This window comes from Pelecanus crispus, chromosome 7 (assembly GCF_030463565.1).
Source record: "Pelecanus crispus isolate bPelCri1 chromosome 7, bPelCri1.pri, whole genome shotgun sequence".
Taxonomy (NCBI): domain Eukaryota; kingdom Metazoa; phylum Chordata; class Aves; order Pelecaniformes; family Pelecanidae; genus Pelecanus; species Pelecanus crispus.
Window position 1 is genome coordinate 12019865 of NC_134649.1, and position 12774 is coordinate 12032638.

The window sequence follows — 12774 nt, forward strand, 5'->3', positions numbered from 1 at the left end:
GCTGACAAAGGCCACAGGTGCTTAGCAAGGGCAACTGCTCTTGCAACATGGCTGCATAAAGCCTCCTGTGCACTGTACCTCATGAACACAGATGGAACGGCAGGGCTGCTTGTGTGTCTCAACTTGGGGCATTTTAAAATTGCCCTAATACAGCAAAATCTCTTAGAGAGGTTGCATCCTTCTTTTTGCACAGTTCAGAATTGATGTTGGCATTGTCTGCACACAAAAATCCTCACAGCAGTCTAGAGAGTTTAAGTCAAGGTATGAAAAAAAAAAAAAGAAAAAACCAACGGTGCAAATAGAAAGCTAAATCGTTTACCCCCCACTGAGGCCAGCATATTTTGCCAAAATGGTTCTAGCCTACCAGCTAGCAACTGTCCATTAGCAGGACTGATAAGGCAGAAACCGGCTTTTTTTTTTACCACAGTGTACAAAACAGAGAGTTTCGTGTTATAGGCCTACAAGATTTATTTGAGATTTTAATCTAAATACATGAGGTTTCCACCAGTAAAAGCACAGGAATCTTCTCAGTGGTCATTGCCACTGCTTACATATTGAACAAACTAACATGTAGTATTGCATATGATTAAGCAAACTTTGGTTGTCTTTCTACCTGGAGAGGTCTCAAGGACCAGTCTCTTTTACTTGTTAAACAATGGCTTGCAGTGGACAACAAGGCAGCTGAAGGCCGCACTGAATGCTACACTCTGGAAAGCTTGGGACACTGTAGAACTTAATTAGTTTTTTGAAGGTACGTTTTTTGAGCATCATCACCTCTTCAGGCAGCCTGGAAAGAATTCTGGCATTTGCATGAGACTCCTTGTCAGTGGCTGCTGCTTTGGGGTTACATTGCTCAAGACCACCAGTCATTGGCACACTGTTGCAGCTAAGGGAACGTGCTGTCTTTTTCTTGCCTTGAACAGATAAATAACTGAATAAAAAAGAGGTTAACTTATGTTTGGTAACATCTTGGACATCTTCTGGAAAACAGTCATCTAGAGGATCCCCTTGACCTTTCACTTGTTGACTAATCACGCATGTACTGGGACTTGCTGCTAATTTCATAGGCTGAACTACTGTTTTTCTGGAAGGTGTTTTGTATTTTCCTCCATCTAGAGAAGGCTGAGAAGCACTACTAATGGCATCGGAACTAGGCTTAGCTATCATATTAGGGATTCTTGCCCCATCACCAGAACTGATGCAGCGCAACCCATAATTCTGGCTAACGATTTGGGATGCAGCACGTTGAATGATGTTCCAGTCTTGCAGAATATCTTCCCTGGTTGTGAACTGAGATGTTACAGTAAAGCGAATGATCAACTTGTCATGAATGGTTGCTGGAATAAGGAAGAGCCTGCCAGAACTGCTTAGTTCTTTCAGGAGTTTTTCTGTCAGCCAGTTGGGACCCTGTTTTAAATACGAATAAGAAAAAAAAACCCCAAACTATAGTTAGAATTTCCAGTGACTTTCAAACATCTCTGTAAGAATTCCAGCATTACAAATTCTTGCATGAAAGTTTATTCACAGTTCTTAGTGTCTGGGGAGAGATCAGCTGTGGTCAAATCATTCCAAAGAGACATGCAAAAGGCCCAATCTTTACCTTTAGACGAAATACAACCAGTCCAAGATGTCTCTTGGCAGGAATTTCAAAGAGTGGATCACTTCTAACCAATGATTCAAAGAATTTGGCTGTTTCAGTACCCTATAATTAAGGGAAAAAAGTAGTTACATATCAGTTTGTCACAAACCCACTACAAGACAATAAATTAAGTAGTTAAAAAGAATTCCTTTCCTTACTAAAACCCATCATTCCAATGCATGAATGGTAGCAAACAGAAGAATGACAACAAAGCTAAGAATTTTAAAGTCTCTGTTTGCCCAAACCCTTGACAATGATCAAGAGTAACTGGACTATACAGAGGAATTTCCTAGAAGAAGGTTTGAAAACAGGATGTGCCTTCTCAGATTTAGAGACCTTTTGCGGCAACCATTGATCCACAATATGATCCCTTCTATTTACACTCCATCAAAGACTTAAGCCTGTAAATTTTCACAGCAGTGTGTTCAGCCATCCGTCACAGCCTGCCTCCCGAACAGCTGCCACTTTGCCTCAAAGAAAGCTTCTACAGATTAGTACTCAGTAATGTGCAGAAGGCATTGACTTACCAAGTCGCTTTCCATTGCCTATTGCTTCCAAGAAGGGTACAGGAAATGTTTTGTCTACACAGTCAATCTTTACAGATTACTTAAGAGTAAAATCAGCACGCATTTAGTGTTGACATGCGAGTTTTGTGTGCGAGAGGACTTCTGTTACTCATCTTTGCATCACTGAATTTATTAAACTCAGCTACCAATAAATGAACACAATACATTTATGCTTGCATTGTTAATTCACATACATGTCGGACATGAGCTTGAAGCTTTTTCACCCCAAATGAACGAATCACAAACCACAGCTTCAAAGAACGAAATCGACGACTCAGTGGAATTTGCCAGTGCTGTGAAAACACAACAGTGTATCAATGAGTGCAAAAACAACAGAAAGGATTGTCCCCTTACACTGCTAGGTCTGTTGCTTCAGACTCAGGTCAGAAATCTCCAGTGACACAAATAATTTCATATTACTGAAAATCTGCTAAGCCTAGGAAATAGCCACCAAAGAAACACTATGTCTACATATTTTTCAATTATTTGCAAAAATAAGGTTTTGGCTATTCGCCTTAATTGGCCTATATATGCTTAGAATTTGTTGTTAATTACCAGCTAATAACAAAACCTTTTTGCATTTAAAGAGCATTATCAATTTGTGTCCATTTACACTTAAGGACTGAGTGCCCACTTCAGTTCCTGTAATTTGCATATTTAAGTACCATTCCGAACGTTTTCCCAAATCAGCATCAACAGCAAGAGTTGTTACAGGGGTAGACCCCTTCCAGAGGAAGTATCACGTACTGCATGGGAAGAGTGACAGAGCATGTGAAGGAACACTTCTAGGGAGCTACACAATTACATGCAGGGGCCTATTTAACCACAAGAGGGACCCACTGATACATTCCCACCCCCCAACATTCTCTAGTAAAAAGCACTGTTGATTTCAAGAAAACAATTATCTTTTCAGGGCCAGGGTGAGATCATAGCAGAAACAATTGACAGTGAATATTCTTTTGTTTCACTGGACTGAAATAATCTGTAGGATGGATCTAAAGTGAAATGCCTCTTAGCTCTCCTATGAATACCTTAATCTGAAGAAAAACATAATTCATTCTGCTGTTTCAGAGCATGGTGTTTCCATTGCTTAGTGTTTTCTCTTGTTTAATACATATCAGAGATACAAGAAAACCAGCCAAAATGCCATCAGTAGGAATTATTTGAGCAACACGATGCACAGAAATGACCCTTCTATCTAAGGTGGCAACGCTGGATCCCCATCTGTGTAAAAAGCTTAAGTACTTCGATCTCTATATCTGAAAGCAATTTTATAATTAATTTTCATAACCAGGGCTCACTTCAAAGTTTTATTATTTAATCTGTATTAGGATCTCAGTATAATTGGTTTTATGCTTTTATGTAATAAGACCAACTATAAGATAAGCACACTCTAGAGCATGAGGAATTTCGCATTCGGTTTGAACATTTTGTAAGCGATTTAAAATGTTAACTCAAATAACAACTTACCATGAAATCAACAGCAGCTCCTGAATTGGGATGTCTGAGGTAGACAGGGTTAACACTGAAGGTTTGATGTAACTTGTATTTATCTTTAACCCTATCAATTGTAGAATGAGCTGTATTTAGCAAAGGATCATGCAGAGAAAGACTTTGCAATTTGCATGTTATCTTTTTGGTGTTGTGTTTTGCCTTTACTCACCAAAATCCAGTGCAGTCAAAATGAACCATCATCCATTTAGAAGGGTTAAAAGTAAAAGAATCTGCATATTCAATTCCATCCAAGAACAATCGAAACTCAGGACACACAAATGCTGTTCCTGCATATGCAGCATCAATGTGAAGCCAGAGTCCCTCAGCATCACCTGGTGGAATTGAAGTTGTTGTTATGTAAGGGACATAAGGAATCAAAGTACATGCTTAATCTCTCCTCTCTGAAAACTAGGTGCATGTTTTTGCCAGAGGCAGACAGGCTGACAACAAAATAGCAAGCAAGACAAACAATTGACAATCTAGTTTTATTCTAAAGCTGTGGATCCAGAATGCCAAAATATAGGATAATGCTGAAATCAGATGGACTCTATAACAAGATGCACTATTCTGTATTTCATACGAGTGAGGCTTTTTAACATTTGATCTCTGTGACCTGCCTTTTTACTAAGTGAAATTCCCCAGTACAACGCAGTTGCGCAAGGCTAGAACGAAGACATGGTGGCAAGCAAAAAGGACCCACAGATAGAAGCCACGCTCCAACCCATAAGAGAAAGTGCTGCAGGTCTTCAGCAGCTACTTGTCAGAATTTATGCTGGAATGGAATCTGCAGCCATGTCAAATCTACCTATTGAACTGGTGGCTACAAAGGATTTCCTACGAAACACTACCTTCAAAAGTCCTTCGCTAGGTTAAATATTTATGTATCCATCCTAAACAGTACCACACTCTGTCCTGTACAGTCTGTATTCCCTGAATAACCACATTAAAGATTTATCAGTTGACAAATTTCATCCATCTTGAACGGAATGTATTTTAGCATCCTAATCTAAATCTTACAGAAATCACTGCAAAGTCTTGCGCCGGCTCCACTGACCTTTGAGACACATCTGAAAAGCTCAGCCGATTAGTGTTTCTACTCTCCTTGGGTTTGGCATGAAAAATTCTCATACTATCTTTTCTGCGCTATCACAGTTTAAAATCAGGAAAAAGACACTTACAAATTGGACCCAGTTCTGAGAGATTGTCAAAAGCACAGACACCAGTTGTACCCAGAGTTGCACAAACCTAGAAGAAAACAAGCCTGTTAAGATGGCATTTTTTGAATAAATGGATGCAACACTTTAAAAGTGGAGAGGCTATCACATACCGTCAAAATTATATTAAAATTTTTTTGTTCAATAGAAATTCTTGTATACATTTTAACCTTCAGCTAATGTATTTTAACGCAGTAAGAAGTGTTTCAGATGGAATTTTATGTTGACATTAAGAATACACCACTATGTCAATACCGCCAACCAGCAAGTTGAACATACAAAGACTGGCACTAGGCCTTTCTTTCTGTCTTCTGCAATGGTTTTCTTCAAAGTTTCACCTCTGAGGGAAAAGTTCTCATCCACAGGCAGGAATTTCATCTTCACAAGAGAAATCAAGCCAGCCTTTTCCACAGAAGAATGCGCCTTTAAAAAAAGAAACAGTAAGAAAGCAAGGTCTGAGGCTGAACGGCTGTGGTAAGTTACGGCCTTATAAAAGACAGTGGTTGCAAGAAAAGCAGACATAAAATCCTTATTATAATCCATATTAATACAAGTCTGAAAGTTTCCTCTTTGTGAATAACTAGAAGAAATAATACATTGTAATTCCAAGGAATGCATATGCTCCATTTATTTGGGTACTGGTCTCTAAAATGGCATCCTTACCTTGTGTTTGGAGGGCCATTTATCAAAACTCAGATCTTAAAGGACCCTCTAGAAATGGATCAACCTCAGTTTATTCCCTCCTCCCTGCCATAAGAAGATAAAAAACCCCTGAAGTATGCCTACTTCTGGGCTGGGGTAGACCAAAACCCCTCACAAGAAAAAGCCTTTTTAGTTAACTAAGAGAGAACCAGCATGAGTATCTCTCCTTTTGCAGTTTTCACAGGGGAATACGATTGTTCAGTTCAGGAGTCCAAGGACAGAGCAGGTTTGCAGGCAGAGCCACAGTACTGCGTACATGTTTCCTCCAAGAACAAGCACAGAGGCCTAGAGTGGAGACCACAACCAGGAGCAGCACTGAGGTAACACCCTGGGCATGCCTGTCTCCAGTGGAAGGAGGCTGTGAAGAAACAAGAGCTGAAGCAGCAGGAGATCAGCGTCTCGTTACTGGAGTAAGGCTTTGTTGAAAAACAGGAAGGAAGTGCAGAAATGAGTCATGTGAAACAGTCTCTTGAGGACTGCCGGGACCCTGCAAAACCTCATCTCACACTGATTTCGTTTCCCCATCTGCAGAAAGCAACGTTAGAGGGATTCGTTCACGCTTGCAAGGCATTCGTGTTTGCGTTTTTCTCTTGGTACAGAAACGTGAGTTCACGTTGTATGGTCTGGGTGAGACAGCAGAAGCTAATTTGCTTTGTTTGTAACTGTAAGAACCTACTTGATCAGACGCGTAAGCGATGAGGCGAGAATTGAGCAAGGACTCATCAGTGTCTGGCTCAGAAAGCTTCATCTCCAGAATTTTGTTTTTCCTTGCTGCTAGCAGCGCAACCAGGGTTGATTCACTCACAGTGCTCTGCAAAGACATTGCTCATTTACTGCAACATATTGCTACCTTAGTGCTACTTTGTCAGGGATTTACTGAAGTCACTGAAGTGCTCAGCTGCCCACCCCCTCTTTTATTTCTACTACCGCTTTTCTGGGATGCAGTGGAAAGTCCCTAGCTGAGGAGCAGCTCTCTGGGCCAGCAACACAAAACAAAGCCTTTTAACTGCTGTATATTTTTAATGTGCAGGACCGAGCTGGGGGGAGTAAATAAATCACATTTTCCTTTTGTTCTCCTACAGCTAAAATGTAGTATCTCCCATAAAAATTACAAACCTGAGCAAAGCTCCTTATAACAACGCAGAGCCTCAGCACTGATTCCAGGGGATACTTGCTTCGGCCTGATGAAAGGAAGTAAAGGTTCAGGCCTTGATTTTGCAACTCTCAGAGACACAAAGTAGGAATGAGAAAAAGGAAACATAATTTCTTCTGTGGCTAAGGACTGCTGGCAGAAGGACAGTGACAACGATTCCTTCTCTAATTATGTAAGAATCACTTCAGTGAATAATCTGGTGACGTGAAACAGACTGAAGAAACCAAGTCTGACTCTCATTTATCCTTAGTAAGGCCACAAGAGTATCTGCTCCTCGTCCGTAACACAGTTAGGACTAAAAGCAACAGCAATTCCTATTCTATAATCTTCTTTATTTAATACTAGAATTGGGCAAAGTAATGTCGAATTGGGATTTGTCTATTCAGACACATAGAGCAAATCTTGTTGTTTTTGCCTCCAGGAAAATATCACCCAGAGGGAAATTCACTTGAATGAAAACAAATGTTGATGAGGCCACCTCTGATCTCCCCTACCTGTAATACTCCTCCGCCCACACTCTCGGGATGGTGGTGCAGGAATTTATCTGGAAGGCCCAGCATTTGAGCCAACCAATCCATCACATTCATTTCCAGTTCTGTACAGGCTGGACTGGAGGCCTAGAAAAATCAAAAAAAGAGAATCAGGCTGTAACTCACTCTCCAAACACAGGAGTATAATCCTTAGAGTAAACCCCATATCACACTTTAACTAATAGCTATTAACTAATGTAGTTAAATAGCTAAATATTAGCTATAACTAAAAGCTATTAACGCTTTTTAATTGCCTTGGGAGAAATCTCACCTAGATGCAACAAAGGCAGATGACAAGCTTTGTAGCACTGGATATATAAGCAGCTGTGTAATGCTATGGCCCATGCCTAGCAGAACACAACACTCTTGTAATAAAAATTATGTTGTTGGGTGAGTTCTGTAATACAGACCTCTATGTCAAGGCTGCAGTTGAGGGTGAGCTCTGGGTACCTGCTCATTACCAGTTGCTCTCTTGGAACACCAAATACAGAGACTCTCACCAGCCTCCTTAAAATGCTCTCTGCACCACCTTACCTGCATCACCTCAGTGTTGAGCTTCTAAACTATCAATAATTTTTGAATCATAAAAAAACCCCAAAACCACAATGAGCCATTTGAGACAAAACTGTGGAACCACAATTCACCACACAAGTACGTGCTCTTGGTCCCTAACAAGAAAGGGCACTGATCCGTCTTCCAACTGAGAGTTAAGGGAAGCTTTTTGAAGAGCAGCAAAAGAAAGATGAAAGCTGTTCTGCAGTGTCCAGCTTTCCGCTTATGAAAAAATCGGTTTACATAGCAAACTTAACAGAAATCTATCAAAACTAGGTTGAGGGCATGGAAATGGATGCTTCGGTGTATCCAGTGAGCTAGTCTGATACAACTACATGGAGACTACAACCATCAATTTCTTACAGGTTTATGAGCTTCTACTGCTTTCTTGCACAGAGACATATATCTAAAAATCTGGGTAGCTTCACCACTGGGGAAAACATTGGCTTCAGAACGCTATTGAGGTATGTAGAGTCATAACCAAGTAGCGCTGTGTAGCTGCTGGAGGAGGATACAAAATACTCAGATATTCTGGGACAGGCCACCAAGCAATTATTTTAAGAAGAGGAAAAATAGGAAATGTGTTCTCTCAAAGGAGCAGGAGAACTGGAATGGAGCCCAACCTAGCCTGCAGTCGTGGATGGTGGCTGCTCTATTGCCTGCAGTACTTGTGTAACAGTCTTGGCACTGAGACTAGACGACAGGGAATAATGTTCACAGTGGGATATGCAAAGAGTTAGAAAACAGACATTTCTAGTGGTATATTTTCTTCATTCACCTCTTACTACTAGATAACGTTTGCTCTTATATATTCTATTTATTTATTTATTCAAGTGACATTTTTCATTTATGCAAACAACATACAATTGTATAAAGTAAATAATTATACTGACTCACAGAACAAGAAAGAATGACTATGACCTGCTCCTGCATAATACACACAGGAGATGAGTATCTAAAATAACAACAACAAAAAAAATTTACCCATGTGAATCCTAAGCAGTTAATTGCATCAGCCAACATATCTCCAAGGAGCGAAGGCCAGGAAGTAAGAGCTGGAAAGTAGGCATGCATGTGTGGACTTTGCCAATGGACTACCTAGAACAAAATTATCTAGAAGTTAAGCCTGAAAATGTCACAAAATTCTGCATGAGATGTAGTTACTAGCATCTGTTTAAAGTAATGGAAAAGGATCACAGCAACATACTATGTGCAATTATAGATCTGCTAGCAGAAAGCTACAGAGATAATATCAACAGGAATGCAGCACTAGCAAATGATAACACTGTGTCGTTATTAGATAAATTCCAAATTATAGCAAAAGCATTTATCTGAATTAAACAGGCAGACAAAGATTCTGAACAGGAAAGAATGGTCTTTTGAACATTGCACAGAGTCAGAAATATTTATCGAAATATTTATCTTTATAAGAGCAATCCTTGCAACAAAGTTGCTTTTGCTCATTTTGTCAAACAATAGCTTGCCTTTAGCCATACACACAGCAATTTACAATTATATAGCCCCCTCTATACACCTGAAGGAACTTGTATGTGGGACACCAGCATAAGCATGTTTAACGTGAATACCTCTCCTACATCGGACCAAGTTTCTGCAAACATCTATAAAGAAATTTTAAAATAGACTTTGAAACAGCTTCTTACATAAAATAATTAGGTAATATGAACTCCCTTAGCAGAATCTGCAGTATTTATGCACAAGAGGAAGGAGACCTTTACATTCAAAGAGCAGGAGACAAGTCTTATTGGTACATGACCTTGGGCAAGAGATGTTTCACCTTGCTGTGCCTGAGTTTCCACATCTCTGAAATTGAAATGATGCAGTTCAGCACAAAGAGGCCTTGTGAAGCTAAATTCACCAGTGTCAGAAAATCATTGGTTCCCTCTATATAAAGATGAGTTATTCTTAATGTATGAAATACTTCAAAAATACATGCAGTCTATCCCCTAAAACTGTAGTTAGGAGCACAACAGTAATCTCCAGAATCCTTCTGTGGACATAACGTCTACAAGACTTGTCCTACATTTTGGGCGCTTTACTTATTTAGATAAGCGTTCTGCAGAACCTGTGCATTCCCAGGATTTGGTGTTCACCCTAGGTAGTAACGGCTTTTTCCTGTCATGATTATATTTTTTTTTTCTTACCCCGGGCATAATAATCTTCTCTATATCTCCAAAGATGTTGTCCCAGCTGTCTGGGTCCATTGGGGCAGAATCCGGCAACTGGGCTCTCATGTAACCTGGCTGCACATCAGGAATCACCCGTCTCTCTCTCACATTGCTCAGGTACTGGCAAATGTAATCCACCATCTCTTTCCCTGAAAGAGGCAAACCAGTGCTTTGAGTTTCGATTGTGGGGAAGACTAACTAGGAGTACTAGCACTTCATGCAGTCTGTCATTAGCGTTGGACAGGGCTTGGAATACTGGTCCCAGGACAGCCACAGTAACCTTCTTCCTACACCCTACTTGTCCCATCTAATAGTGTCAGAACACGGCTTCTAGAACAGGCTTCATGGGGACAGAACAGATTCACAGGGTTATTTCAGTGTCATCATCGAATAGTTCAAATGTACCTTTAAAATACAGTGTACCAGTACACTTTGATTACTGAGAGGATAGACAGATTTTCTTGCCTACAAATTAACTGAAACTGCATTTCACAGAAATTAAATTTTCATAACACCCCATGCTTCCTTGTCGTTATACCCCTTTTGCATCCTCTGAAAACAGCTGCATAGCTCCATGCCTTTTCTCCACTTTTCAGGCAATCTCCTCCAGCCCTGGGACCAAAGTTTGCTCCCCATCTCCAGAACTGTGCCAGTATCACTGAAGTTTCACGGTGTTAGCTGGGGAAGAGCCACTGTGCATAACCCCTTAGCACAAGTTTATTCAGAATCACAGTTTTGCAGCTTTTCCACAGTACTTTAAATGCAAGACCAAAAAACCTAAGTCATTCACTGACTCTAAATCCATTAATTTAAACTCAACCCTGGGACACATTTTTGTCTCAGCCTCAGCAGATTGAGGACATGTGTGCAAATAAAGAGTATATAGCCTATCCTAATTTTGGGTACCACTCCCAGCCCTACAACAGTTGATCTCCGTGAGCAAATGCTGCCTATTTCCAAGAGCAGAGGATCACTCACCTCTCCGTCTGTACTCCTCAGGCTCCATACTGCTTCCTCCTAAAAGCACCTCTTCAAACCTGGACCACGACCTTTCAGGAGCAGCTTGGTCTGGTGCCCTGCTAGCTACTTCACCTTTTATAGCTCCCTTTATCTCTCAGACTCACGCATGCTGGAAAGGTTGAACGTAGGCAGGTTATTCGTGAGTGTTTATCTAACTCCTCCCAACTGAGGGCTTTTACAGTCTCTCGTATGTTCTCATCTGTGCTCTTTTGATGTGTAAGATAGTATATCTCTAAAAGGAGCTGCCTCTGCACTAACCCTTTCCCATTTTCAAACAATCTTTCAGAAGTCTCGCAGTAATCCCTGTCATGCATGTAAGACACATTAACATCAGACTTGTGGGAGAGAAAAAGCTCAAGACCTTCTGAAACCAAATAAAAGCAGCCATGTTACTCTAGCACACTGAACTGTTACCAGTACATAACAAATTTGACACTGCAGACGGGGACTTTTTTTTTTTCCCCCTTTCCTTTTTGTTTTTTAAAGAATTGTAGGACTGAGTTTTCCCAAGAAAAGAGTATACCTTCATCCCCACAAGTCTTCAGTCCCTATGCTGTCAGTCCCTTGCTGCTAGAAGGAAAGGCATTACAATTATTGCCAGTTCCAGAACTGCAATACAAAGCAGCAGTGATCCTCTTTCTGATTTCCTGCCCTTCCAGATCAGACCAGGTTACACTGCAGGGTGATGTTCCTCCACTGATATCACCCTAGATTGCTGAGCTAGGAAAACACATTTTTTTCCCCCCACTGTGCTTGCTTTTCTCACATATGATGCGCATAAGCACTGGGCTTTGGCCTTGTATCTCCAGAATTCCTCCAAGTCCTCCACCTGGGTTGCTCTCAGTTTGGAAGAACAGCCATGTAGATTCCCCCTTGTTCCAGTTTCAGGACCTGAAAACACATCCTGACCTGTCTTTGGCAGCACGACCCTGGACACTGTACTCAAGGTTGAGCGCTTACCATCTTCACCAGAAGAACTCGCTTGCTCTACACTGATACCAGGCAGCCCTGGGAAAAGAGAGAGGTAGGACTTACGGACTCAGCACGGACTAAGCACCGGAAAGAGAAATTGTTACATCGTACAATGTATGCTTACCCTATTTCTGCTATACTCTAGGCTCCTGCTTAGGGTTGGCCCTGTTGGAGACAGGGTACCAGGCTAGGCAGACCCTTCGTCTGATACATGACAGCAGTTTCTCTCATCATACAGAAGAGAACTGGCTGTCAGAGCAGCTTTGACTTTCTGCCTCATGTACTATAATGCAGCCTAAACGCTTTCATTATTCTAGAAAGTCGTTACGTCTTTCTCCACAGCGTACTTTCTACAGAACAGTGTGAAAACCTTTCGTAGTTTCTGCTGCGATTAGATATTTGAGAAAGAACTGTTTCATAGATATGAAAAAGATGCTCCGATACATGCACATCAGATTAATATAATGAAATAAAAAACAATGATAAAAAAAGGCATTGAAAGAACAAGTGCAAGAAGTGCCGAAAAAAACATACTATATGCATATTCATCTGCTTTATCTCACATTTCTCTGGAAACATTAGAAAAAAAAAAAAAAACAAGCTGCCCACACAATTAATACCAATTTATGAACCTCTCTTGGCTTTACTGTAAATGCTACCATAAAGGGGAACAAAGAAAGTGAGAAGGGACTGGCAGCAAGCACAGGACCAACTCAAAAAGAGCTCAGAGTTCTCAAAAACTGTGA

The 12774-nt window shown here is 40.7% G+C and overlaps 1 protein-coding gene across 2 annotated transcripts; it reads right to left on the reverse strand.

The window, feature by feature from the left end:
* Window positions 1-463: 463 nt before the first annotated feature.
* On the reverse strand, window positions 464-11226 carry HDC (histidine decarboxylase). 2 transcript variants are annotated; one of them, XM_009486974.2, is made up of 12 exons: window positions 11015-11226; window positions 10013-10185; window positions 8835-8948; window positions 7263-7385; window positions 6292-6426; window positions 5193-5336; window positions 4878-4944; window positions 3869-4031; window positions 3676-3766; window positions 2400-2498; window positions 1601-1702; window positions 464-1407 (listed from the first exon to the last, which is right to left on the reverse strand). In XM_009486974.2, exons 1-12 carry the CDS (start codon window positions 11040-11042, stop codon window positions 649-651), a joined length of 1998 nt encoding a protein of 665 aa, XP_009485249.1. In that variant the 5' UTR covers window positions 11043-11226; the 3' UTR covers window positions 464-648. The 2 variants fall into 2 exon arrangements, with proteins under 2 accessions (XP_009485249.1, XP_075569786.1); XM_075713671.1 differs by lacking the exon at window positions 2400-2498.
* Between the last annotated feature and the right edge of the window lie 1548 nt (window positions 11227-12774).

Excerpts from the sequence above, each read along its gene's own strand:
- HDC (XM_009486974.2), bottom strand. The coding sequence starts at position 11,042 with ATGGAGCCTGAGGAGTACAGACGGAGAG. Across the intron at positions 2,499-3,675 it reads GAGCTGCTGTTGATTTCATG|CACTGGCAAATTCCACTGAG; the intron begins GTAAGTTGTTAT and ends GTGTTTTCACAG. Across the intron at positions 1,703-2,399 it reads TTCAAGCTCATGTCCGACAT|GGTACTGAAACAGCCAAATT; the intron begins GTATGTGAATTA and ends CCTTAATTATAG.